At 58.5% G+C, this 23,239-nt stretch overlaps 1 protein-coding gene across 1 annotated transcript in view; it reads right to left on the bottom strand.

Annotated features, from left to right (window-relative positions):
• Positions 1-23,239, bottom strand: part of ZFHX3 (zinc finger homeobox 3) — a 208,796-nt gene that overhangs the window by 22,386 nt on the left and 163,171 nt on the right. Inside the window, 3 exon segments of the mRNA XM_048515775.1 lie at positions 2,337-2,444; positions 19,308-19,542; positions 22,712-22,828. Coding sequence (XP_048371732.1) covers positions 2,337-2,444; positions 19,308-19,542; positions 22,712-22,828 — 460 coding nt within the window.

Genomic DNA, 23,239 nt, shown 5'->3' with positions numbered 1-23,239 from the left:
TGCCACACAGAGTCAAGCCCCAGTCCAAGTTTAGCCGGCGGGGGGAGAGTGGGCCCCCGCCCCAAAGGCCTGCCCCTTCCCATCCACCCTCTTCTCCTCACTGAACCATCACTCGCACTCACTAACCCAGCGGCGTAACAGAGGAGCCAATTAAATGATTATTAATTCATGCGGCTTTCCGTAAGCCGGGGTTCTCAGCTCTCACATTCCGTAAAGTAGCTCACCACCCGCCCTGGACATTTGCAGCAGCAGCAGCAGCACACCCAGGAGTTTGCTGTCTGCATTGATCACCCCGCCTGCCTCAGCCGCTGACCAGAATGCCGGCTGCGCTGGAAGCAACGCCTCCGACTGAAGAGTGGGCAGAAGTCCCCAAGGGTTTGTGAAGCCCCAACTTGCTGGGGGGGTACGTGGGGGGGGGGAGAGAAGAAGAGGGAGAGAAAAGCAGAGAAAGAATCTTCCCAGGGGCTTCCACTTGGAAAACGCTCCCCCAGGAGAGCCAAAGCCAAGGAAAGCCAAGGGACACAGAGGTCAAGCCAAGCCAAGCCAATCAACTTCTTCAAGGTGGAGCTGCAGGGGCCCATGTCAGGCAGAAGTGAGACCCAGAGCAGCAGGGCCTGCAGCACCAGGAGGCCTCTGGAGTTACCAGTTAGGAAGTCCCTGAGGCCATGTCGGGCCACATAAATAAGGTCAGTGCATTTGCAACATGGAGGAAACCACAGCAGCAGATGGACACAGCCAAGCAGGCAACCCAGATGGGAACCAGATCCAAAGTGTGCCCCCAGCCGCCCTGGAAACAGCTTCAGACCAAGAGCCAGAGGCAAACCTGCATCCAGGAACAAGAAGCCACCATTTTCAGTGGTGGGAAATGAGAGGGGGGGCTCCACGTGACAGCGGCACAGAGGCAGACGCCCCAGGACATGCACAGTGGTGGTCCTGGCAGGCCATTTTGGAGCAAGGCGCCAGCCAGCTGCAGGGCTGCAACTCAGGAACTGAGCCTTGCCTTGGTCTGTGGAAGGTTCCTGGCTCCACTCCTGCTGGCTCGGGCCGGAGGGGACCAGAAAGACCCTTCTCCATGGGAGACCCTGGAGAAAGGAACAGCCCCTGGTACTCAAGAAGTCTGCCTCCGCCTGAGACATTCAGATGAGGTCAGCACAAAGATTCCTGCAGAGGAAAGAGACCTCCTAGGCAGCCACTGGCTCACTTGCCCTCAGGCATCGCGCAAGGCACCAAAAGGGAGGCCACGAGCTGAGAGGCCCCCTGGATCCAGCTCAGTCAGACGGGGGTCCAGGAACACCTTGGAGACCAACAGAACTTTCGAGGGTCAGAGCCCCCTTTGTCAAGTACTAGGTACTGAAGGATCTGACTAAGGCAGCTTTGACTCCTGAAAACTCTTGCCCCAAAACTCTTGTTGTCTCTAAGGTGCTCCTGGATTCCCACCTGGCTGTTCTGCTGCAGACCAACATGAGAACATAAGAACAAGTCAGCTGGGTCAGACCAGAGTCCATCTAGTCCAGCACTCTGCTACTCGCAGTGGCCCACCAGGTGCCTTTGGGAGCTCACCTGCAGGATGTGAAAGCAATGGCCTTCTGCTGCTGCTGCTGCTCCTGAGCACCTGGTCTGCTAAGGCATTTGCAATCTCAGATCAAGGAGGATCAAGATTGGTAGCCATAGATCGACTTCTCCTCCATAAATCTGTCCAAGCCCCTTTTAAAGCTATCCAGGTGAGTGGCCATCACCACCTCCAGTGGCAGCATATTCCAAACACCAATCACACGATGTGTGAAGAAGTGTTTCCTTTTATTAGTCCTCATTCTTCCCCCCAGCATTTTCAATGAATGCCCCCTGGTTCTAGTATTGTGGGAAAGAGAAAGATTTCTCTCTGTCAACATTTTCTACCCCATAATTTTATAGGCTTCAAACCGGCTCCCCTCTGAAAACAGGGGGAGGGGAGTGGCAGCGGCACAACCCCGACCCCTCCTGCAGCAGCAGCACACGTGTCCATCTTTGCCCCCAACTGGTTCTTCACGAGCAAACAGTGCTTGTCTGGACAACTAAATGTGCAAACATCTGCTCAGAGCCCCTTAAGTTTGGCTCCTGCCCCCAAGATCCATCCCACTGCTCATCCAGCGACTGTTTCCCCCAAGCTGGGGGAGGCGCTTCGTGTGTCGACTCTCTCCTTGTGGGAACGTTCAAAAGCCAGCCCAGGGAAGGAAAAGTGACAGCAGCAGCAGGGTGTGCGTGAAGGAAATGAGCTCACAGACTGAGAGAATATCGGGGAGAAGCTTCAGGGGGCCAGCTGGACTGGGGAGGGGGGAGGGGCAGCGGGGCCCACCTACCTGCCCACTGGCTCTGCTCCTTGTCGGCCGCGCTGTCTGAGTCTTGCACAGGCTCCTCTGGATCGGCAGCCATCTCACTGGGCCCTTCGGTGTCTTCAACCGGCTCCTCTGAAAGTCAAGGAAAACAGAGATCAGGCAAAGAAGCAGAACGCAAACAGAGCAGTTCTCAAGCCAAGGAGCCCAACTGGTAGCCGGTGCCTTGGAGAGGCCCTTCGAATCTCCACCCCCCAGCACCAGGAAGGAAGGCTGCCAAAACGTTCCCTCCAGGGGGGCCTCCTGGTCCCTGTAGCAGCTGCATGGCCTGGGGCCCCCCAGCCGATGGGGAGAGGCTCTCCCATCAGTAGCTCAAGGCCGAGGAGACCTTGCTGCACCGGTCGCCGTACTGGGAGACAAAAGGAAGGCGCTCCACTGGACCCTGCGCTGGGCAGCCCCCCGTTGGAAGGCCGTGCCCGGTTCTAGAGGAAATGTTCACCAGAAACGTAGAGTGTGCGCAGAGGAGATCAACAGGGATGGTTTGGGTTATGGAGACTAAGCCATTCAAAGAACAGCTGCGGGAAGCTGGAATATTCAGCCTGGAGCAGAGGAGGCTGGAAGACGGGGAATACCAGGGTTTGAAGCAGTGGTGGGATTCAAATAATTTAACAAGCGGTTGTTTACAAGCACCACTTGAACAACCAGTTCTGCCGAAGGGGTGTGGACCTGCTGAATCCCACCACTGGTTTGAAGGGCTGTCATTTGGAGGAGGGTAGGACCCTCTTTCTGCTGGTAGCAGAGGACAGGACTTGTACTAATGGATTGAAATTATAAGTGGGGGGAGACAGGAAGGAAAACTTTTAAACAATAAGGGCAGAGCCACGGTGGAATCCATCACTCAGGGATGGTGAGAGCACCCCCCCTTGGAGGCCATTAAGCAGAGACTGGATGACTATTAGTCAGGGGTGCTTCACCCTACATGGTGCAGGGGGCTGGACTGGGTGGTCTTTAGGGCCCTTCCAGCTTTTTGAGTCTATGGTACATATCTCTGCATGCTTCCCTGATCTCCCAGGAACAGCCATACACTGGACACCAGAGGGCAGGCCCCACACAGGGCTTGCTCAGACTTCTGCGCATCAACAGACAGTGGGGCGTTGGGTGGCTGCAGCTGAGCCCCCAGGAGCCGCATTCACAAACTCCCTGGAGGACAAGGGTCACACAGTCCCACAGGTGAGGAGGAACCAGGTGGGTCAAGAACATCACCTTGGATGGCCCAGAAATTGGCCTCCGGTTGCGGGCTGGGGACCCACAGAAACAAGTCCTCTCAGCAACCCTCTTTTTCACCCCAGCAGATCAGCAGCAAGCAGAGCAGCGCCTGGAGCAAAACCTGGTCTGAGCCTGCTTAAGACCTGGGGGGTTTGTAACTGCTAAGAAAGAGGGGTACGGAAAGGGCGCCCCAGGTCAGCTGGCAGCAGCCGACTGAAGTGGCAGCAGCAGCAGCAGCAGCAGCAGCAAGCTTGGAGTGAAGAATCTGCCACGGAGCCTCCTGGAAGGCAAGAAGGGCAGCGGGTGGGAGAAGCCACGTCACCAAGCAGAAACCTCTCCGCTTACAAGCCCTCCAAAGCACCCCGGCCACTTGCCGGCAGGGCCAGGTCCTGCTCACCGGAAGAGTAGCTCAGCAGTGGAGTCGGCTACCTAGAGAGGTGGCCAGATCCCCCGCACTGGCAGTCTTTCAGCAGCAGCAGCGGCACAAACGCTTGTCTGGGATGCTCTAGGATGACCCGGAGTGCTTTGACTGTGTGTTCCTGCATGGCAGGGGGTTGGACTGGATTGCCCTTGTGGTCCCTTCCAACTCTATGACTGGGTGATCCTGTACCGAGTAGGGGGTTGATGGCCCCTTCCAACTCTATGATTGTGAAGCCTTTTTGCTTTGCTGGTCGTGGTTTTAGGAGGATCTTTAAAATATGCTGCTGTTGCAGCAAACTGGGGGGCGGGGGTGGGGAGAACGGTTTGAAGCAGGGCTGCTTGGCATATTTCTTCGAGCCCCGGGAAGCACCTGTAGGGCAGAGTGGCAAGGGGGGCTGGGCTTGCTGGCTCCCCTCCGGCAGCTCCTCCTGCAATCCCAGAAGTCAACTGGAGGTGTCACCCTCCGCGTGGCCAGTAAGGGGCTGCCCGTGGCTGCTTGGAGCCGGGGCTCTCGGGCAGCTCTCAGAAGCATGTGGAAACAATGGGCCTTTTCCAGCAGGCCGTCTGGTTCAGAGGAAATAAAATAGGACATTCACAAGCACTTACACCATCTGTCTTTATACCATCATCATCAACAGAGGGAAAATAGCTCTTTAAAATGGATGAAAGCCCAGGCTGACAGCAACAGGGAAATGTGAGCTATGAATACCAATCAAGGTAGAAAAATGAGGAAGACACACGGATCCCCACCGGCCATTTCTCTCCTCCTCTCAGCCCTGCAAAGGAGACCCAGCCGTGCCTCTGGGTCCCAGCCAGCAAACGGGACAGAAGTAGGAGAGGAAACGGTCTCTGCCCCCCATGGGCCTTTCTGGCACCCTCCCCAAAGCAATTTCCAGGGAGGGCACAACATGCCCCACTCTGGGCTGGGGCACCACAGAGCCTTCCTGGGAAGCCACTCAGGTAGGGTGTCAGAGCCAGGCTGAGCTTTGCTGGTGGAGCCGGGAAAGGACAGGCACCTCGGGGGGCCCCAGGCCACGGAGCCCTCCCTCCCTCCCAAGCACCCCTTTCCTCCGGGGGGACTGGCCTCTACAGAGTCTGGAAAGGCGCTGCAATTCTATGGGGATCCCCAGGCCCCACCTGGAGGATGGCATGCAAATGTGGGAGAGGGCTTCCCTCCTGTCCCCAGGAGCAAGACGTGCCTGCCTCCTCCTCCTCCTCCTCCTCCTCCAATAGAGCATGCCACCCAATTGGGGCGTGGGGGGTGGCAGCAGGGGAAAAAGCTCTGCTGCCCAAGCCCCGCTTTCTCCCTCCAGGACTCTGCCAACCCCTGACCTAAACACAACCAACAGCCACATCAACGCCCCAGGCCTCCTATCACAGAACAAAAGTGCCCCCCCAAGTGCATGGACCGACCCCCCCGCAGAAAACAGCCAGGTTCTGTGGAGCTCTCCCCTGCCCCCCCACCCCCAGCAGCATTCCTTTAACACAATGACAGCCTTCATCAAAAGAGGCGCAGAGTTTCAGGAAGCAGAGATGGGAAAGAGAGTGCAGCAGGGGGGGAAATAGAGCATGTCCCCCCCACCCCCGCCCCCACCTCAAGAGCCGAGAAACATTAGCTGTCATGAACCACAATCAAATCGGGTTTGAAATATTTAGCAGTGGCTTGGAAAATGCGCCGGTCCAGCTCTGACAGGCGAGATGGGAGCAGACTCCCATTTTCCATTATAATGGAAATATCCCGCCTGTTCTGAATATGTATAACCCAGAAAAAATATATTGATTTTTCATTCGGCTTTAAAAAAAATTGAAATACCCTGCAGCTGTCAAAAGCCTTTTGTTAAAAGCTCGTCTTCCTGGAATGAGGTTTATCAGAAACAAGTTCTAATTGTACACAGAGCTGCTTCTTTGAAACATGAAAGGGTGCCCCTGCCCCCACCTAGCCAGAAAGCCCCCTCCAAGCACCACCCGGCAGCTGCTCTGGCAGGCAAGACACCCACCCACCCTCCCGCCAGACTGTGGCCCTGGGAGGGACAGCCAGGCTGGGTCAAGGTTGGGCCAGGAGGCCTCGCTCCAGCCACGCAGCTCCCGGGGGCCTTGGGGGCAGGCTCCCGTTTCCCCAGCCTCACCCACTTCACAGGGCTGTTGTGAGGACAGAAGGAAGGGGGCAGGGAGAATACCAGCCTGAGCTCCTTAAAGGCACCACGGAACCCATGTCAGAGCGACACGCAGGCTTCTAGGTAGCAACTCCACAGTGGAGAAGTTGCTTTGCCTCCAGACCCCCGGGAGCTCTGCAAGGGGAGCCAATGGGGCTGGGAGACAGCTGAAGCACCCAGAGGAGGGTGGCGAGAGGGTGGGGCCCCTTGAGCACCCTCCGTGGGCCACCTCGCCCCCCCAGCGGCCTCAACAGGGAGGCAGCTTGTGTCAGGCTCCAAACAGCAGATCACGGAAGTTGACACGTACGCAAATGCTCAGTAAATGGTCCTGCTCCTCAGCTACCTACCTGGGCACACCCAGAATTTCACACCTGTCTGGAGAGCTCAGACTTGAAATCTGGTCTGTACATCATTAATCTACTAGGGAAGAAGAAACGTTACATTTATTCTTGAAAGTTTGTTGGAAAAGGGTCAGCCTTGCTAGTGGCCCAGAACGAGAGGGCTGCCACCCGGCACGACACCTTCCTTCATCAGCTGCAATACTGGATAACTATTTGTTCAGTGTTACCCTGAAGGGTTTTATTTCTTTAGATATTCATCCCCGACAGCAGCATCCTCCCCACCTCCACGCGGATTTCCCGGGGTTGTGTATTTCCCTCATGTCTCCGGTGCCATCTTTCTCACCAGCTGGGACCCCAACGGCTCTCCTGTCCTTCACTGGCTCCTCACAACAACCCTGTGAGACAGGCTAGGCCAAGACTAGTCCATGGTCACCCTTGACAATGGCTACGGAAGGAAGCCCCCCGCTGTGGAGGAGCGGCTCTCTATGCCCAGCAGAGTGGTGGCCCAGCTCTGCTCTTTGGGGGCTCCCACAGGCTCTTAACCCATTTGGAAGCCTGTGGAGCAGGAGGAAAGGCGGAAGGGAGGGTAACGGGGTTCCTTTGGGGCTGGACCACGTTCGAATCCAGGAACACCTCGAAGACCAACAACATTTCCCAGGGTGCAAACACTTGCGTGTCGAAGCTCATTTTGTCAGAGGCCCCGCTGGTCAGAAGAGACCACACCGGTCAGAAGAGACCACGCCTGCATCCGACTCAGCCGAAACTAAAGCAGCTTGTGAGCCTGGTAACGGCCACCCGCCCTTTCCGATGAAGCTGCCCAGGTGACGCCTCCGGCCTCCAAGGCTCGGGCAGAAATTCTCCCAGCCCTGCTGCCCCTTTGGAACAGGAGAAGGGTCTGCAGCCTTCCACTGAAAAGGACCCCAAAAAGCAGGATGGAGCTTAAAGGCGCAGAGCGACTAAATTCTGCAAAAGACGGCCGGAGAGGCACCTGGTCCCATGGACAGAGGCCTTTGGCAGGAGCGACCAACAGGGTCTCATGACTGCTGCGCATGAAGGGCCATGTGAGGCGGCCCCAACCGTCTTCTCCACAGCCCCCCCCCCCCGACAAACAGCTCCCCAAAGCCAGGCCTGCAGCTGCCCAGGAACCTCAGCCTGCGACTCCAGGAGCTCCTCCTCCTGGGAGGCCACTCAGAGTTGGACAAACGGAGCAACTCTGCCTTCCCTCCTCCTCTTCAGGAGGCTCCCCTGGGGTCACGCTCCAAATCCACACCCGAGGGCCAACACGTGAGCCCTTGATGGCCCAGCCCCTCTGCTAGCCCTCTGGACAGGGGCTCGAGGCCTGGTCTCAGCCACTTGGCCAGGAACCCGCGGGCCTCCTTCCCACCCTTGGCAGGGGAGTGTTGCCGCTTCCAGCCACCCTCTCCCAGAAGACTCCTGGCTCAAGCCCTGCAGTCACGGTCGGAAGCCGGCCCCAGAGCTCTGGCTGCAAGCCACCTTCAGCTGACCCGGCAATGGGGGTGAGAAAGGCTGGGCTTGGACCACTCCCATGTCATTGCCCCCCACCCCCAGCCCAAAAAGGCGCGGCTGGTTCCACTGCTCCCCTCCCCCCCCCCCCAGCTCTCACTGAACGTCTCCAATCATTAACTGCATGTTGAGCACTGAAGCCGGGAAGGACTTCCGCCGCAGCCTGCCGAGAGCCCTATTGATCCGAGACACACTTGGTGCCTTCAAAGTTGTTTATGATCAATATGCAAATAGCTCACGGCATTGATCTAGTATTAATTTCCAATTAGGGAGTCTACAGGGGGTCTCCCAGGGTCAATACCTAACAATGTAAAGGAAATGCCGCAAGGAAGTCTCACGTTTGGCGCTGGGAGGCCCTGCGAGTGGCATTCTGGGCACCCTCTGCCCATTGGTGGCCTTCTCAGCCCCCCCCCCATACCAGCTGCACTCCCTTCCCTGCAGGCCACAGGATGCTCCTTTCTCCGGCCCATTTCTTATCGTCCGACCCCACCTTTACAATGAGGAAGCTGAGGCAGGTGGAAGCAACACTCCCATGGGCCGACCCAGCAGAGTCCTTCACCCAAGGGCAGAGCGGGGGATCCCCTGGGAGGTCCCCCAACAGGGCAGAGTGGCCAACACTTCGCCCTGTGCCCGTGCCCCAGCAGTCTGCCTGGGGGGCAGACACAGACCTGCCCTCCAGCAGTTCCCCTCCCCACTTGAAAACAGGGGATCCAAACTGCCGTCACGACCCAGTTTGTTGTGGTGGTCGGAGGGCGGGACTAGGCTCTGGGGTCCCCGCTCTGCCACGGAATCTCACAAGGTGGCTGTGGGCCACTCAGCCTGAACTACCTCGCAGGGTCCTTGTGAGGGCAAAATAAAAAGGAGGAGAACGGTGCCAGTTGCTCTGAGCTCCCACTGGGGAGAACGGCCAGGGACAAAGGAAGTAAACCATCAATTACCAATTCATTTTGTCTTGTCCTGAACTCACTGGCTGCCAATGTCACGGGGCTACCCAAAGACCGGGAGAGGGGGAGACGGACCTTCTCCACCTGACCCCTCGTTCGAGAGATCTCCATGATGACCACATGCTCAGTGGGGAGGGGGGCTACCAGGAAAGGGTCGTGCAGAGCCATCGACGGAAAAGAGCCACCCTAGACTTTCTGGTCTATGAAGGGCTGGGCTTGGAAGCCGGACTTCCTGAGCTCGGCTTCCTCCCTTGCGTCTGAGCAGCCGGGCCACTCTGAGGCAGCACAGCCAGGCCACTCCCTTCCACCAGATGTTTACCCGATGCCTTTCACAGGAAGGACTAAGCAAAAGATAACTCTCTGCACTTCTACACCATCTTAACGTATGAAGAGCCAGCATCTTTGGGGGTGGGTGGGGCTATTTTATTTGGTTTTAATCTGCAATGCTTTAATTAATGCTTGCAAGCCACCTTGAACCAACAGCAAATGCAGGGAGCAGAGATTTTAATGGCTTCAGTATATGAACGGCACTGCCCCCATCCCCACCGCGTCACAAGAGTCAGCCCTCCTGCTCCTCGGACAGAGACGGAGTGGTCTTCTGGGGCTGGAGCTCCGCAGGCCCCGGCAGGAGAGGCCACCAGCCGCCCACTCCCGGCCTGCTGCTTGGAGACCAGAGGTCACCCACTTTTCGCCTGGACACCTTCCTGCCCACCCAAACCACAGCCGGCCATTCAATGCACTAACCGGAACATTAGCTACTTTGGCTAATTCATTTATGGGTTACATTAATTACCACGCTGCTTATTAAAGGCTGAAACCCTGATTGGTTTCATTGATCAGCAGGACTTGTTAGCTGGCCTAACCAATGGCAGAGGTAACAAGCTCTCTTATTGGCATATCAATTAATGTAATCAATTTCTGGCCAGCGGCTGCCACTCGCTTCAACGCCTGCCAGAAGGCTGGAGTTAGAGCCACGCCGCTCTGCTATGCCAAGGGCCTCCGCTTTTCCATGAGCAGATGTTTCTGTTAGCCCCCCTTCTGCCACAGCTGGGTCTGCGGTCAAAACCCACTCCTGCCCTGCACAACACACAGATCACAAGGAAGGAAGGAAGGAAGGAAGGAAGGAAGGAAGGAAGGAAGGAAGGAAGGAAGGAAGGAAGGAAGGAAGGAAGGAAGGAAGGAAGGAAGGAAGGAAGGAAGGAAGGAAGGAAGGAAGGAAGGAAGGAAGGAAGGAAGGAAGGAAGGAAGGAGGGAAGGAAGCTCCCAGTCCACCCATGAATGGCAGGCCTGCTTTCCACAAAAGGAAAACCGGGTGTGCACATTCATTCAGCCGCCCACTCCTTCCAGCTTCTTCCTGATTGTTCTGCTACCACTTGAACCCACTTCAACGGTCAAGAGTCTGAGAGAGATCCTGGATTCCACGTTGTCTATGGAGGCCCAGCTCACCAAGGCTGCCCAACTGGCATTTTTCACCTTCGCCAGGTAAGGCAGCTCGCCCCCTACTTATCGTTCTCTGACCTGGCTACAGTGACCCACGCGATGGTCACCTCCAGATTGGATTACTGTGACGCACTCTATGCTGGTCCAGAATGCAGCTGCCCGGCTCCTCTCGGGGTCACCGTGGCGCACACATACATCACCGGTGTTGCGCGAACTGCACTGGTTGCCAGTTGAGAACTGAATCGGCTTCAAGGTTTTAATGCTGATGTTTAAAGCCCTTCATGGTCTGGGTCCAGGATATTTGCGTGCCCCTCTCTTCTGTTATAACCCCCAGTGGACACTGTGATCAGAAGCCAAGGGACTCCTAAGTACCCCTGGCCCATGGGAGGTCCATCTGCACACTGGGCAGCCCACCAGATTCTCATGCGGGTTCTCTTCAGAAGAGCCCAAACTTCACAGGCACTCCAGAAAGAGGCGGAAGCCAGGCCGTGACTGGCAAAAGCTATCTCTGGCAAGGACCGAGACCCCTCTTGGAGCACTGAGCTGCCCAGCAGACAGAGGGAGAGGCGGCCCCTCAAGGATGCAGGTCCCAAGATGCCTGGGGCAAGACGAGAGGGCCTGGCCCTATCAGTCCACAGCTCCCAAGGGCAAAAGAGGGCAGCCGGGAGACCTGCAGCCAAGGGTCACACCCAGAGCACCCCAGCCAAGAGCTGCCCTTGCCCTCAGGCTCTTCCCCCACTTGGCCCGACTTCCTTCTTAGTGACGGAAGAGCCCGGGCTCAGCCCAGAGAAGAGGCTCAGGGGCAGCTGGGGGGGGCGGGGGGGGGCCTGATCTCCAAGGACAGCAGCTCATCCTGCCGAGGAGACCCGTTACCTGAACCTGCCAGCTATGCCTGTGCTTCCACCTTCCCTGAATGGCCTGCCTTGGCCAAGGAGACAGACCAGCACAACAAATGCTCCTCGGGCCCGGGGGCCTTTTATGCCCCCAGGTGGACGTCACGTCTTCTGCTCTCCCCGGCACTCCAACAAGACTGACATTTTGGGCCTGGCTGCCTTGCGCCTGGGGCACCTGGGAAAGCCTGCTGGGCTGGAGCCCGGAGCTGCTCGTTCTAGCAGCAAGCAGTCCCTTGCCCCACAGCAAGAGGGAGGGCATCTCCTCAGCAGCCCTGCGGCATTCGAGGAGCCTGCTGCTGCGTTGCCTGAAGCAGCTCAACCGTTCGATCTCCAGGCCCCTGTGGGATCTCAGGGCCCAGCCGCAGGAAAGACCTTCTTGACACACGCCCCTTGTTTAAGGGAGTCGTGACTTGGTCACCTGCCAAGGCAGAGGAGCCTGGCACGGTGATGATCCTCTTTCTGGGCCTCGAGGTGGAGACCGAGGGCGGGACCCACCTGTGCTGAAGGCCCACCAGCCACTTCCTAGCAGCCCCAGGATGGGGGACCTCCCACTTCCAAGGGAGTGGAGAACCTGCCCCCCAAGAAGAAGACGTCCTTTGCCCCATCAGCCCCACAAACAGACACCAGCTGACGAAGACGCTGTGTCACAGGCAGGGGCCCTGGACGGCTACCCAAGAATCGGCCAACCTCCAGCCCAGCAAGGAAATCACACCTTGTTGAGGCTTCAAACTATCAACCTGGGAGGACTCCAGCCCTTTCTAGACCAAGCAATAGCATCAGAAAAGCACTTTTAAAACTAATTACCCACCTTCCAAATCGCTGCCCTTAATGAGTCTTCTTTCTGCCCAGAACTCAGGAGAGAAAAAATCTACCTTCGGAGCACAGTAATTACCGCTTTCCCTTTCAAACTTCTAACTAGAGATCAATGCTGCATTTTAAGACTCATTGATTTACAATTAGCCCGGCTTCCCGCTAAAGTGTTTTCAAGCAGAGTTTACTTTTATTTTACGCTCAAATCTCAGAGATCTGGTTGTTGGATTTTGCATCCTCACGAGATATGTGCTGGAAAGTGGAAAAGGAAGAGGCACTTCCAACAAGAAGGATCGAGGGCCACACGGAGAACGACGGGGAAGGAAAACCTGAAGGCGAAGGGCTGAAAACATCTGGCAAAAAGATTCGGGAGCTGCTGCCTCATCGGCTCTGAGGACCATCTGGGAAAAGAGCAGCACCTCTATGTGCATCTCAGCTAAAGAAAGGCGACCGGAAGAGCCTGGATGGATCCGATCAGCCACCTATCTAGGCCAGCATCCTGACTCATACAGCAACCAACCAGCTGTCTTGGGGGCTGGCGAACAGGATCCCCAGAGGAGATGGATGCGCCCTCCGCTTCCCACAGCTGGTGGCCACTGATGGGGCTCTCCTTCTGGGACCGGCCTGGGGCCTCAAAGCTCCTGGGTCTCTCCAGCCCCCCAGGGACAGGGCAGTTGGGTTACTGGTTGCCTCTGATCTGTCCTGAAGCTGGTTTTACTTTGGGCCCCTGAGCCCCAGTATTGTGGGAAAGGAGGAGAAAGCTCTCTCTACCCACTTTCTTCACCCTGCACATGACTGACAGCCCATTTTTCATGAAGAACCCTCCCCAGAACACAGCTGTGGGTGGCCAGCACAAAGACAACAGCAGAAAGCAGAGCAAGGCTGAATGTGATGCCGACCATTTCCAGGATGCCACCAGGGCAACCCTTGAGCTCCATCTGGCATCTTGCAACCAGCACTGATTGGGGCATCTGGATGCTCTGGCCTCCCACCTTGGCACAAGGTGTCCTTCCCAGGCCAGGGCTTCCAGCTGCAGCCCAGCGCAGCCTTCTGCACTCCCACCGGGAGACAGGCCTTGAGGGCAAAGAAGTCGGGGGTCTCCATGTCAGGGCTGCACACACAAGTCTGGAAAGAGACTGGCCCGGCTGTGCTCTGAGGGATGCTCTTGGGTCCTGCCTTTAATTGCACCCCCTTCTGCCCACCACTCAGCAGAAGCCTCCCCCGCCCCCCCCCCCCGGAGCTCCCCCTGCCATTTCCAAAGGGGCCTCTGGAGCCACCTCCAGAAAGCCCACCTGCACGCACCGCCCTGAGAGAGTCAGAACACAGATCTCCATGGCAGAAAACGGTCTGTTTCAGCCCCGACCAATTACGTGTCAGAGTCGCTCGCTCAAGCTGCAAGACTCTCCCCGATTTAAAATCTTTGCTTCTTAGTGCCATGTTTTCCTTCAGCACCAAGAATCCATCAACAACACGTCCTCCTCCACAGCATTCTGCAGACACGTACCCAAAAATCCTGTACAAATATTGCACAGGCAAGCTTAATTTTCCTCTCAGAAGCCACAGGAGTTCATGCACACACTACCCAGCCCCACAAACATGTCCCCCACCAGTCACTGCTCTGGTGACCTTGTCGGGGTGGGGCGGGGGCGCTTTCTGCCTGAGCAGCTCCGGTCCAATTGAAAGAGCAACATGAAAAAAGTCACTACATCCTCAGGAAATCACAGCCCAGCCCGAGGAGCGACCTGCCTGGAGCAGGAAGGCGCATCAGACCGAGGAGCTGCCCCCATTTTCAAATCCGCTCTCTGCCAGAGGGGCTCCCAACACGTGCACCCCCCCCCCCCCGCATCAGAACAGGGAAGGGAGAAAGGCGTGCGGGACAGCAAAGACAGCCCCCAGGCAGGCCGTCTGGCTCGACGTGCGCGTCCCTGTAGCCAGCCTCCTCCTTCGTCAGCCGCCTGGCAGCCAGGCCAACGCCAACCACCATACCTGCCTGCCTGCGGCCCCACAGAGCGTTGCCTTTTGCCCCAGAGGACACCTCTGCACGGGAAGGGGAGGTGGCTCTTTTTGCGCAATCAAGGCTGGGCACTGGAGCCGCTCTGGCCACCATAGTGGTTGGGAGCCTGGCTGGGCCAGGAGTCGTACAGCCAAACAAAAGACAGCGCCTGCCCCCAGGGCACCAAGGGGATGGACTATTCATATGAGCAAACAAGGGGGGGGGGCTATGCCAATGGAGGTCCTATTCTGCTGCAAGATCTCCCCACACCTTCTGAAGGAACCCACTGGGCTGGGCTGGCCAGGCAACCCCTGTTTCCAGCAGCAGGCCACACAGCCATCCCTGGGTCCTCAACGTCTGGCCAGTCCCCTGGACTTGCCTTCCCCTTTCTTTGCCTGCTGCTCCCCTCCCAGGAAGCTGCTCTGAAAACGAAAAGGGCCTCCACCCCACCCCACCCGGCCAGCCAGGACGGGCCTCTGCCTGGGGAACTCCTTCACACGCAGCCAGCAAGCAGCCTGGGAGGGAATCCCAAAGCAGGCTATGGCCCAGGGGCTCCATGGTGGGGCAGGGGGAGAGAGAGGGGCAGCGGAGGCAACCCCTCTCTGGTGCTGTCCCCTTCCAAGCCGGAGGAGGCCGAGCGCGCTGCAGGTGCAGAGAAGGGTTAATGCAACGGCCCCTCCTTAGCAAGGGTCACTCAAGCGATACTGATGTGAATCAATGTCCCTTTTGTGAACACATTACTTGGCAGAAACTGGCTTTTTGTAGCCCCCTTAAATGAAGCCTGCAAAACAAGGGGGGGGGGGGCATGTCCTTCAAACAAAAGGATGAGGTGAAAATAAAGAGAGGCTCGCCTGCACTTTATTCTCTCTCATAGAAGCAAATGCATTTGGTGCTTTTTATACATTAATCAATCAATATCACCGACTGTACATCAGCAGCGCAGCCAAGTTATGAACGACCTTGCTGGCAAAAAGGACGCTTGCAATGCTCTCAAGCCTTCTCCGACTTCTGCCCCGTCCCATCCACGGCACACCAACCCCCGCCCCCCGGCTTTGCGGTGGGCTGCCACAGAGGGTGTCCTGGCCCCCGGCAAGTGAAGGGCAGAATCACCACCAAACTCCCAGGCCACCAACTCTGCCCCACCTGGACACTCAGTGCTGGTCCGTGGAGCAGCCATGCCATGTCCATGACCACTGCCAGCCACAGCCCGTCTCCTCGGGCCTGGACACCCTCCTCGCTGGGTCCAGCAGGGAGAACCAAACCAACAAGCCTCCTGCTAACCACCCCTCAGGGCCTGTCTACACGGCGGTTCACCACAAAACGAGCTGGCTGAGCCCGGCTGTGAACACAGCGGACGCCCTCTGCTCAAACCCGCTGCTGGAGATGCAGCCGCTTTTGATCCAGAAGTGAGACCAGACCACAAAGCGCTCCTCCTCCCCCCTGGCACTGAACGCACAAACTTCCCCTCCGTGCGCAGGGAAGGCGCTCGTGTCTTCACAGGATTCATAAACATGGAGCGTTCCTGAGCCCACCGGCTGCAATCCCTGATCTTGCGCCCCTCCCCACCCCAGAGGAAAAGCCCACCTTGCCCGCCAGTGCTCAGAGCTCTCCACCCCACCTGCCAGCTCCCTTTGCCCCCTGCCTGTGACAATGGCCAGTTGCCACTTCTGGAGAACCAGCCCTCAGCCAAAACGGCACGTGTGCAGGCCTGAGCAGCAGCCAAAGGCCCTGAAGGACAGCCAGTCTTGGCCTGGCCAGAGGAGGAACACGGAGAAACCCCAACGGGAGCTCAAAAGGATTGGGCTGAGAGAAGGGTCAAAATGGAGTCATAGCACCACTGGGCAAAAGTGGGCATCCTGGAGCAATCATATCCCCCGTTACCCTGAAGAAAGGGATCTCTAGGGGGATCACATCTGGATTGTTTCTGGGAGCAGGCTCACACCGCAGGGGGGGGTTTAAGTTCAAAAACAGGACTTTGCAAAAATGATCTCCTGCTATCTTGTAAGAACCCCTGAACATGCAGCCCCCCGCCCCCCCCCACCCCCCCCGGCTGGCTGCAGCCTTGTCCGCTGCTTTAGCAAACAGACTCCCTCCTCCAGCCTGAGCAAAAGCGGCCGTCAGCACCGCAGTCCACCCCCTAGACATTCTCCTTCAGCTACTGTTCAGTGTTACCATCGCCCGAGAAAGAGAAGCCCCCACCGCCGACCCAATGCAGAGTAGTTCTCGAATCCCCTCCTTTCCCTGTAAATCCATGATGCCCTAAACCAGGGGTAGGGAACCTGCGGCTCTCCAGATGTTCAGGAACTACAATTCCCATCAGCCCCTACCAGCATGGCCAATTGGCCATGCTGACAGAGGCTGATGGGAATTGTAGTTCCTGAACATCTGGAGAGCCGCAGGTTCCCTACCCCTGCCCTAAACTGTACTGACCCTCACACACCTGGAAGCGTGAGGGGGCTTCCCCAAAGAGTGCTTTTCCCTTTTGGTGGCACACTGTGGACGAACCCTCAACAGAAGTCTGAGACACGTTGCAGGGAAGAAGCTCCTCCCGTCCCGTGCGTGGCGAGACAGCCACTTTCCAGACTGCCCAGGAGTGCAGGGTGCCACCCCACGGGGAACAGCCTCAGGTAGTGCCAGGCTGGTGACGGCAACCCACGGGCGGGAGCAAGGGGGTGTGTGCTCCAGGGGACCAGCCCGGCCAGCCGAGTTTGAGGGGCGACTGCAAAGGACTCCCCCTCCTCTTTCTCACGCGTGCCCACGCGCCGTATCCCACTGCAGCGGCAGGGAAACGTTTCCTGCAGAAAAGCTGCCAGCAGGGGGACCCCAAAGCACTGCCAAGCCTCCTCCTGGCTGAGCTGCCAGGACGGCTGCCGACTGACTCCTCCTCAGCCGTGGCTTTCGGATGCAGCCGAACAAGGAAAACACTCTGGAACGAGTCAGCCGCCGCCGCCGCCGGAGCTTCCTCTCTTGCTGCTTAATGAAAGCCAGCCGTGGCCGACGAGGACAAGCGCCTGCGAAGCCGGCTGGGCCTTGATGAGGTTCCTGCCACGCTTCAGAGCGGGCGGCTGCAACATGCCTTTGCGCTGCTGCGCGCCACAATCCTCCCACGAGGCACTCCCTGGGAGGCTCTCATTAAAACAGTGCTTGGGGGGTTGGGGGTGGTGTCCACACCAGGCCCTCCAGCCCCTCTCCCGAGTCCGCAACGAACTTCCAAGGAAAGGGAAAGGATCAAGTCCTTCGTACCCTGCAGAGATCAGCTCCCCACCAAAGAGAGGCAGGGCAGGGTGCTCCCACCACGAACGGGAGCCGCTCTTCCCTTCCAAGACCCAGCCACCCCAGGCTGCCCACCGGTTTTGTCCCCTCTTGGGGCTATTCCTGCAGCTCCAAGCTGAGCCAGAGCGCCAGCCCGGCATTGTGGGGACAGCGTCAGACAGGAAGTCGGAAGTTCCCAGGGAAACTGTGGGCCCATCCCTCTCTCTCAGCCACCTCACCCACTGTGAGGAAAAACACACAAGGGGGAGAATGCTGCCGTCTAAATAAAGCAATGCTTCAATCTCTGACCCCCAGGCAGGCGGGGGACTCTTCAGTGCTGCTTTCAGTGCGGGAAAGCAATCATGCGCTGCCTTTCTCTGAAGCCTGTGCTCAAGGTCGGCCACGTAAAAGATGCCCCCCCCCCCGTGCCGGGAGGAGGGGTGCCGCTCGAGGAGCCTGCCTCTCCGCCCAGAAGCATGGGATGCCACAGTCCCCTCTGCCAGGCTGTGCCCGGCCGCCAGGGGAAAGGAACACGACCAGGATCTCCTGGAGCAGCCCAAAAGAAAGCCCAGGGAAACCCCGATGCCCACATGCCCCCCTCTCATCCCGTGGCAGCCCAACGCAACCCCTGTTGCCCAAGAGGACTCCTGCCGTGGGAAGGGGGAGGGGCCAGAGCCAGGCACTGCCGGGGCTTCAGAACCCACCCTGTTGCCCGTCACCGACACTGAGCCCTTGCGCAGGCCATCAGCTGCTGCCGCCAACGCCTGCGGTGAGGGAAGCCCAGCCGTAGGGCCCGGTCGAGCGACACTCGGCCCTCGGCCACAGGCCAGCCCAGCAGGGCTGTCTGTCCACACCAACTTCTGCGGTGCCAGCTGCATGCAAAGGATGAGGCCTCTTCCTGAGGAAGGCACTGGCAGCAAAAACACTGAGCACAAAAGCAGGTCCTGACCCGAGCAGTGGAAGACAAGAACTCTGCCTCCCAAGGGCAGCAGACCTTTGCCCACCCTGAGGCTGCCGAGAGTCTGGACTCACGGACGCTACCCAGGGCCCCACGGGACCACAGGACGAGGCCGGCATGAGCAAGGGGGCGCTGGAGGGGCAGAGCCCAGGATGCCTGGAGGCGTGGCGGGTCCTTCCCTCCACACCCGAGGGAAAGGACCCTGCCCTACCACGGCAGCAGCAGCAGCTGCTGGAAGCCACGGACCTCCCCTGTGGCCCCGGTGCTGCTCACAGCCACTTCCTGCCAGGCCTCCTGGGTTGCCTCTCCCACGCTGGGCCTGTCCAGCCTCATCTGGCTACGATGCCACAGAACAGCGCCCCCAAAACAGCTCCTTTCCCCCTTAGCCTGACAGAGCGGCTGGAGAGTGGGCACTGCGGGCCAGCTGAGGAGCCAGAGGGTCTCTCTACCTATGGCCACCCTCATAGGCCAAGCACACAGGGCCAGGCCAAGAGTGACGCAGGGCCGAGTGGATGGGAGGCCGGCCAGGACCACTGGTGTGCCCCCCTGCCCCCCACCCTGGCCTTTCTGGGCAGCACACTGAAGGGAGCTGCCAGGCCACGACCACAAAGGAAAAGGAGCACAGGGCTGGTGAGCTCATTAAGGACAGTGGTGCCCCCCCCCCCCCCCCCCGCAAGCAGGGTGCAGGAGATTTTGCCCCAGGGCCCTGCAAGGGTGCAGAAGCAGCAAGTCCCCGGTCCTCCGGTCACAGCCCCGACCCCACAGCCTCCACGGCCTTGTGTGGATCTAGCTAAGCCAGCAGCAGCCCCGCCCCGCCCCCCAGCAAAAGCCCTTTGGCTTTCTAGCGCAGCCAGCAAACGGAGGCCACCACCCACCCACCCACCCACAAGAAGGTGGCAGGGCAACGGGCCTCCAGCACTGGGGGTGTGTGTGTGTGCCCCCTCCCTCCTCCTCTCTGAAACAGCAAGACAAGGGGCAGAGTTAGGGGTCAGAGCATGACTCACCCGCCTCAGGCGCAGGACACTTCCGGAGGGTGAAGATCTGCGCCAGGTCCTCGTCCTCTTCTTCCGGGAGGCCCTTCTGCAAGCGCTGCAGCTTCCGCAGGCTCTCGCTGCGCTGGTGCTTCATGGAGCGCACGTGCTGAAGCAGGTTCAGCTTGGCCTTGGTCGAGTAGCTGCAGAGGATGCAGTGGTAGTAGCAGCTCTCCCCCTCCATGCTGATCTCGTGGTGCTGAAGGTGCTGCGGGGGCAAAGGGGGGCAGCAGGTGAGCAACCGTGGCGGCACTTGGCTAACTCCTGAGGAGGCTGCCGGCCTCTCAAGCCAGGGCCAGAGCACAGAGCAGCCCTCTCTCGGCTGGAGACCCCTCTGCTTCCTGGCTGGGAAGCGCCTCTTTTCCAAACCAAAGGCTCACGTCGCTCCGGAAAGACAAAGGGCCAAGGCTGCTCCTGTTGAGCTTCCAGAAGCTCTCCTGTCACGAGCACCCTGGCTTGAAAGGCAGTCTGGGCAGCAGGAGGTCTGGGGGGAGGGAGGGAGCCAGCCCAGGTCCTCGGCCTGCAGCCTAACCCCAATCGCAATGCAAGTGGCGCCAAATAAGCCCAGGGGTTCATAGGGAAGCTCCACGGACAACTATGCGCAGGCCTGTGAGCACAGGGACACACCCTCCCACCACAAATGCCAGAGAAGCCCCCCCACACACACACACCCCACAGGGGCCTCGCAGCAAGCGCCTTTGGCCTCTGAAGAGGGAAACACTCACAAGGAAAGCCCCAAAGAGAAACCAGACCAGACTCCCCAGCCGGCCGCCAAACAGTCCTCGCAGCGACCTGGGCTGGTCCTTGCAGCAGCTGAGGAGGGCGGGGGGAGGGGGGCGTGCAAGCCATCCCAGCCTCTCTGGGAACATCAAGTCTTGGGCAGGAGGGAACGGCTGCCACAAAAGGAAGCCCCAAACATGCTTGCTGCAGCAGGTTTGAATGGGAGTCCCAGCAGGGAGAAGAGGGAGGGGCCTGGCTGACAGGCGGTGGGGGCATCATGGCCGGTCCTGGCTGACCAGCACCCTCTCCCGCCTGACCTTTTCGGCTGACCAGGCCAGGGACTGCGCTTGGGGCCTTCTGCGTGCAAAGTGGACACTGAGCCCCTGAGCCCCTGCCTGGCTGGAGCCCCGGGCGCTGGGGGCACGTTCTCCTCTTCCGTGTGGTCTGTGCCTCTGACATGAACAGAACCAGAGGGGTGACCTGACCTCAATGCCCAGCTGGCAGCTAGTATGGGGAGTGTCGAGTGGGGCCGGAGAGTAGTGTCATTCAAAGAGCACCCAAGGAAAAGGCTTAGCCTGGGCGGGGGGGAAGCATTGTCAGTATAAGATCTGGGGGACCCACCTGCCCATCTCTGCTCACCAGGAATCTCAGCGTGGGGGGGGGGGGAGGCAGGGGGGCGCTTGGGCCATTCATTTCGTCTCAACTTCCCCTTGATCATTGTAAGGATAAAACAGCGGAAGCCTGCCCTCAGCTCCTGGGACGACAAACCCAAAGAACTCATTGGCTAACACATATGAATGAGGTTCTTAACAAAAGTCCATAAATCCAGCGGGGAATATTCCCCCATCCCAATAATAGGAATCTTCTGACGCATGAATCTTCTTCACACGTGGAATGTAAAATATTGGTCACGGTGAGTCCAGCTTTTCTTTTTAAAGGGGAATCAACCATTCTCACAGAAGCCCCTCACCTGAGAAGCACCTGAAGGGGGGCAGCCATGACCGGCAGGCCCCTGTAGGCAAACAGCCCCTCTCCTTCCCAACAGACTTGGTCCCCTGTGAGAAAGGTCAGCATCACCGAGGGATCCAGGCAGCGGTGGGATTCAGCTAGTTCAACAACCGGTTCCGGTGGTGGGATTCACACAATTTAACAACTGGTTCTGCCGAAGTGGTACCAACCTGCTGAATCCCACCACTGGATCACCCAGGGAGCGGCAGCAGCATCGATCCAGACCCTCGGCCACCCTCAGCACAGCAGAAGACCAAACCTGGACCGTTGGGCTAAAGAAGAGGCGGAGGCTGGCGGGGCTGGCGCAGTCCGCCATGAAGCCTCCGGATACCCCCCAGCTGAGCTGCTGCAGAAACTGTTTGCGGCCCACCTTCTGCCAGGGAAGGAGGAATGGTCAGCGGGGCTGGGAAGAGCGCCTCTGGCTGCGAATGGCCAGGAGGTCCTGGGCAAAGGAAAGCTGAAAGGACCAGCAGCCTGGAGGCAAGAAGGCTGAAGGAAGGAGAAGATGCCGCAGAGGAGCCAGCTGACTGCAACAGAGGAACAGGAAGGGAGGTTGGAGGAAGACCCGAGGGGAAGGGGGCAGAGGAAAGCGAAACTAGGCCAAGAAGGGGTTAATCAGACCCCTGGCCCAGAAAGGACCACGCATTGTTCAAGGAGGGGCTGCCCACAGAGCCAGGCAGTGGCCAAAGCCCCACTCAGGCGGGCCACCGGCGGGCTTCCAAGCAGCCAGAGTTCCAGGGTCCCCCTGCGTTCAAAGTGATGCAGCCGGCTTCAGGAGACCCGTGTTCAGGCCCCTAAGTGGCTCAGTCATGATGCCTGCTGGTTGTGTCCCACCACTCATCCAAGCCTACTACGCAGGGTGGTTGTGAGGACCAAAGGGAGCAGCCACCACGGACGCTGCCCTGAGTTGTCAGAGGGAGTGTGACCCAGAAGCACCGTCTCTTTCTCCACAGAAAGCCCCCAGGCTTCAGAGCTGAAAAATCCTGGCTCTACTGGATGGGAGTGTGTGTGTGTGAACTACTGAGTAGCAGAATGTGCAAGCAAGATCTTGGGGTACAGGTGGGCTGTAAACTACAGATGAGCAGGCACGGTGATGCTGAGACAAAAAAGGCTAATGCGATAACATCCACATTGAAAGATGTCATGGCCCCACTCAACACTGCTTGGGTCAGACCTCACCCAGAGTCTTGCATGTGGTTCTGGAGGCCTCACTCCAAAAGGGCTGTGGCCAAAAGTGAGGTGGGTGCAGAGGAGAGCGAGGAGGAGGGGGGGGAGGCTGGAGACCAAACCCCAGGAGGAAAGGCTGAGGGACTCGGGAATGTTCGGTCTGGAGGAGAGGAGGCTCAGGGGGGCATGATGGAGGAGGGCAGGGGGCTATTCCAGTTCACAGCACGGGACAGGACTGGCAATTATGGGTATAAATGATGGGCAGAAAGCCATTAGGAAAACATTTCTTTACAACGAGAGTAGTTCAGCAGTGGAGTCGGCTGCCTGGAGAGTTGATGAGCTCCCAGCTAGACAAACACTGACCAGGGATTCTTTAGGCTGATTCTGCATTGAACAGGGGGTTGGACTAGATGGTCTGTATAGCCCTTCCAACTCTATGATTCTGTACTTGGGTTTAAATGGCACGAGTCGAGGCGGCTCACCTGCGTAGTAGCAGAACCAGGAAGAGTGGCTTTGGTCCATCTGTCCTGACCGGCACCTTCAAGACAGCCTAAATTTGCAGAGCAGGTGGCGCGAGACGGCAGCCGGTGGCACGGGGTCTGAAAATGGGAGGTGTTGGGAACATGATGCCGGAAGCACGGGGCTTAAGCGCAATCCTACATTTTTCCAGTCTCTGGTTCTATTCCAGGTGACATCTCCCACGAAGCCACAACAGAGCACTGCCTTCTCACCCATACTGTAGCCCACTGCGATACAGCACTGGCCCAGGGCAGCGGGGGCGAGGAGACTTTCTGGACGAGGCCCAGCCTCTGGCCCGGGCAGGCACTGCTTTTGCTTTGCAAGACGGAGGCTACAGACAGATGTCCACTGCAGGACTTCTGGCCCAGTATCCTCTTTCTTCTCCAACCCCGTGCTTTCTCTGGTGAGCTCCTGAGGCTGCCGCCGTGTGCTTCTGGGATGCTCACCCTGCCTGCCGTCCCCCCTTGAGACTCGCCCCTGGAGGTGGCCGT

This window comes from Sphaerodactylus townsendi, linkage group LG14 (assembly GCF_021028975.2).
Source record: "Sphaerodactylus townsendi isolate TG3544 linkage group LG14, MPM_Stown_v2.3, whole genome shotgun sequence".
Lineage (NCBI taxonomy): Eukaryota > Metazoa > Chordata > Lepidosauria > Squamata > Sphaerodactylidae > Sphaerodactylus > Sphaerodactylus townsendi.
This window is presented reverse-complemented; position numbering and strand designations above follow the sequence as displayed.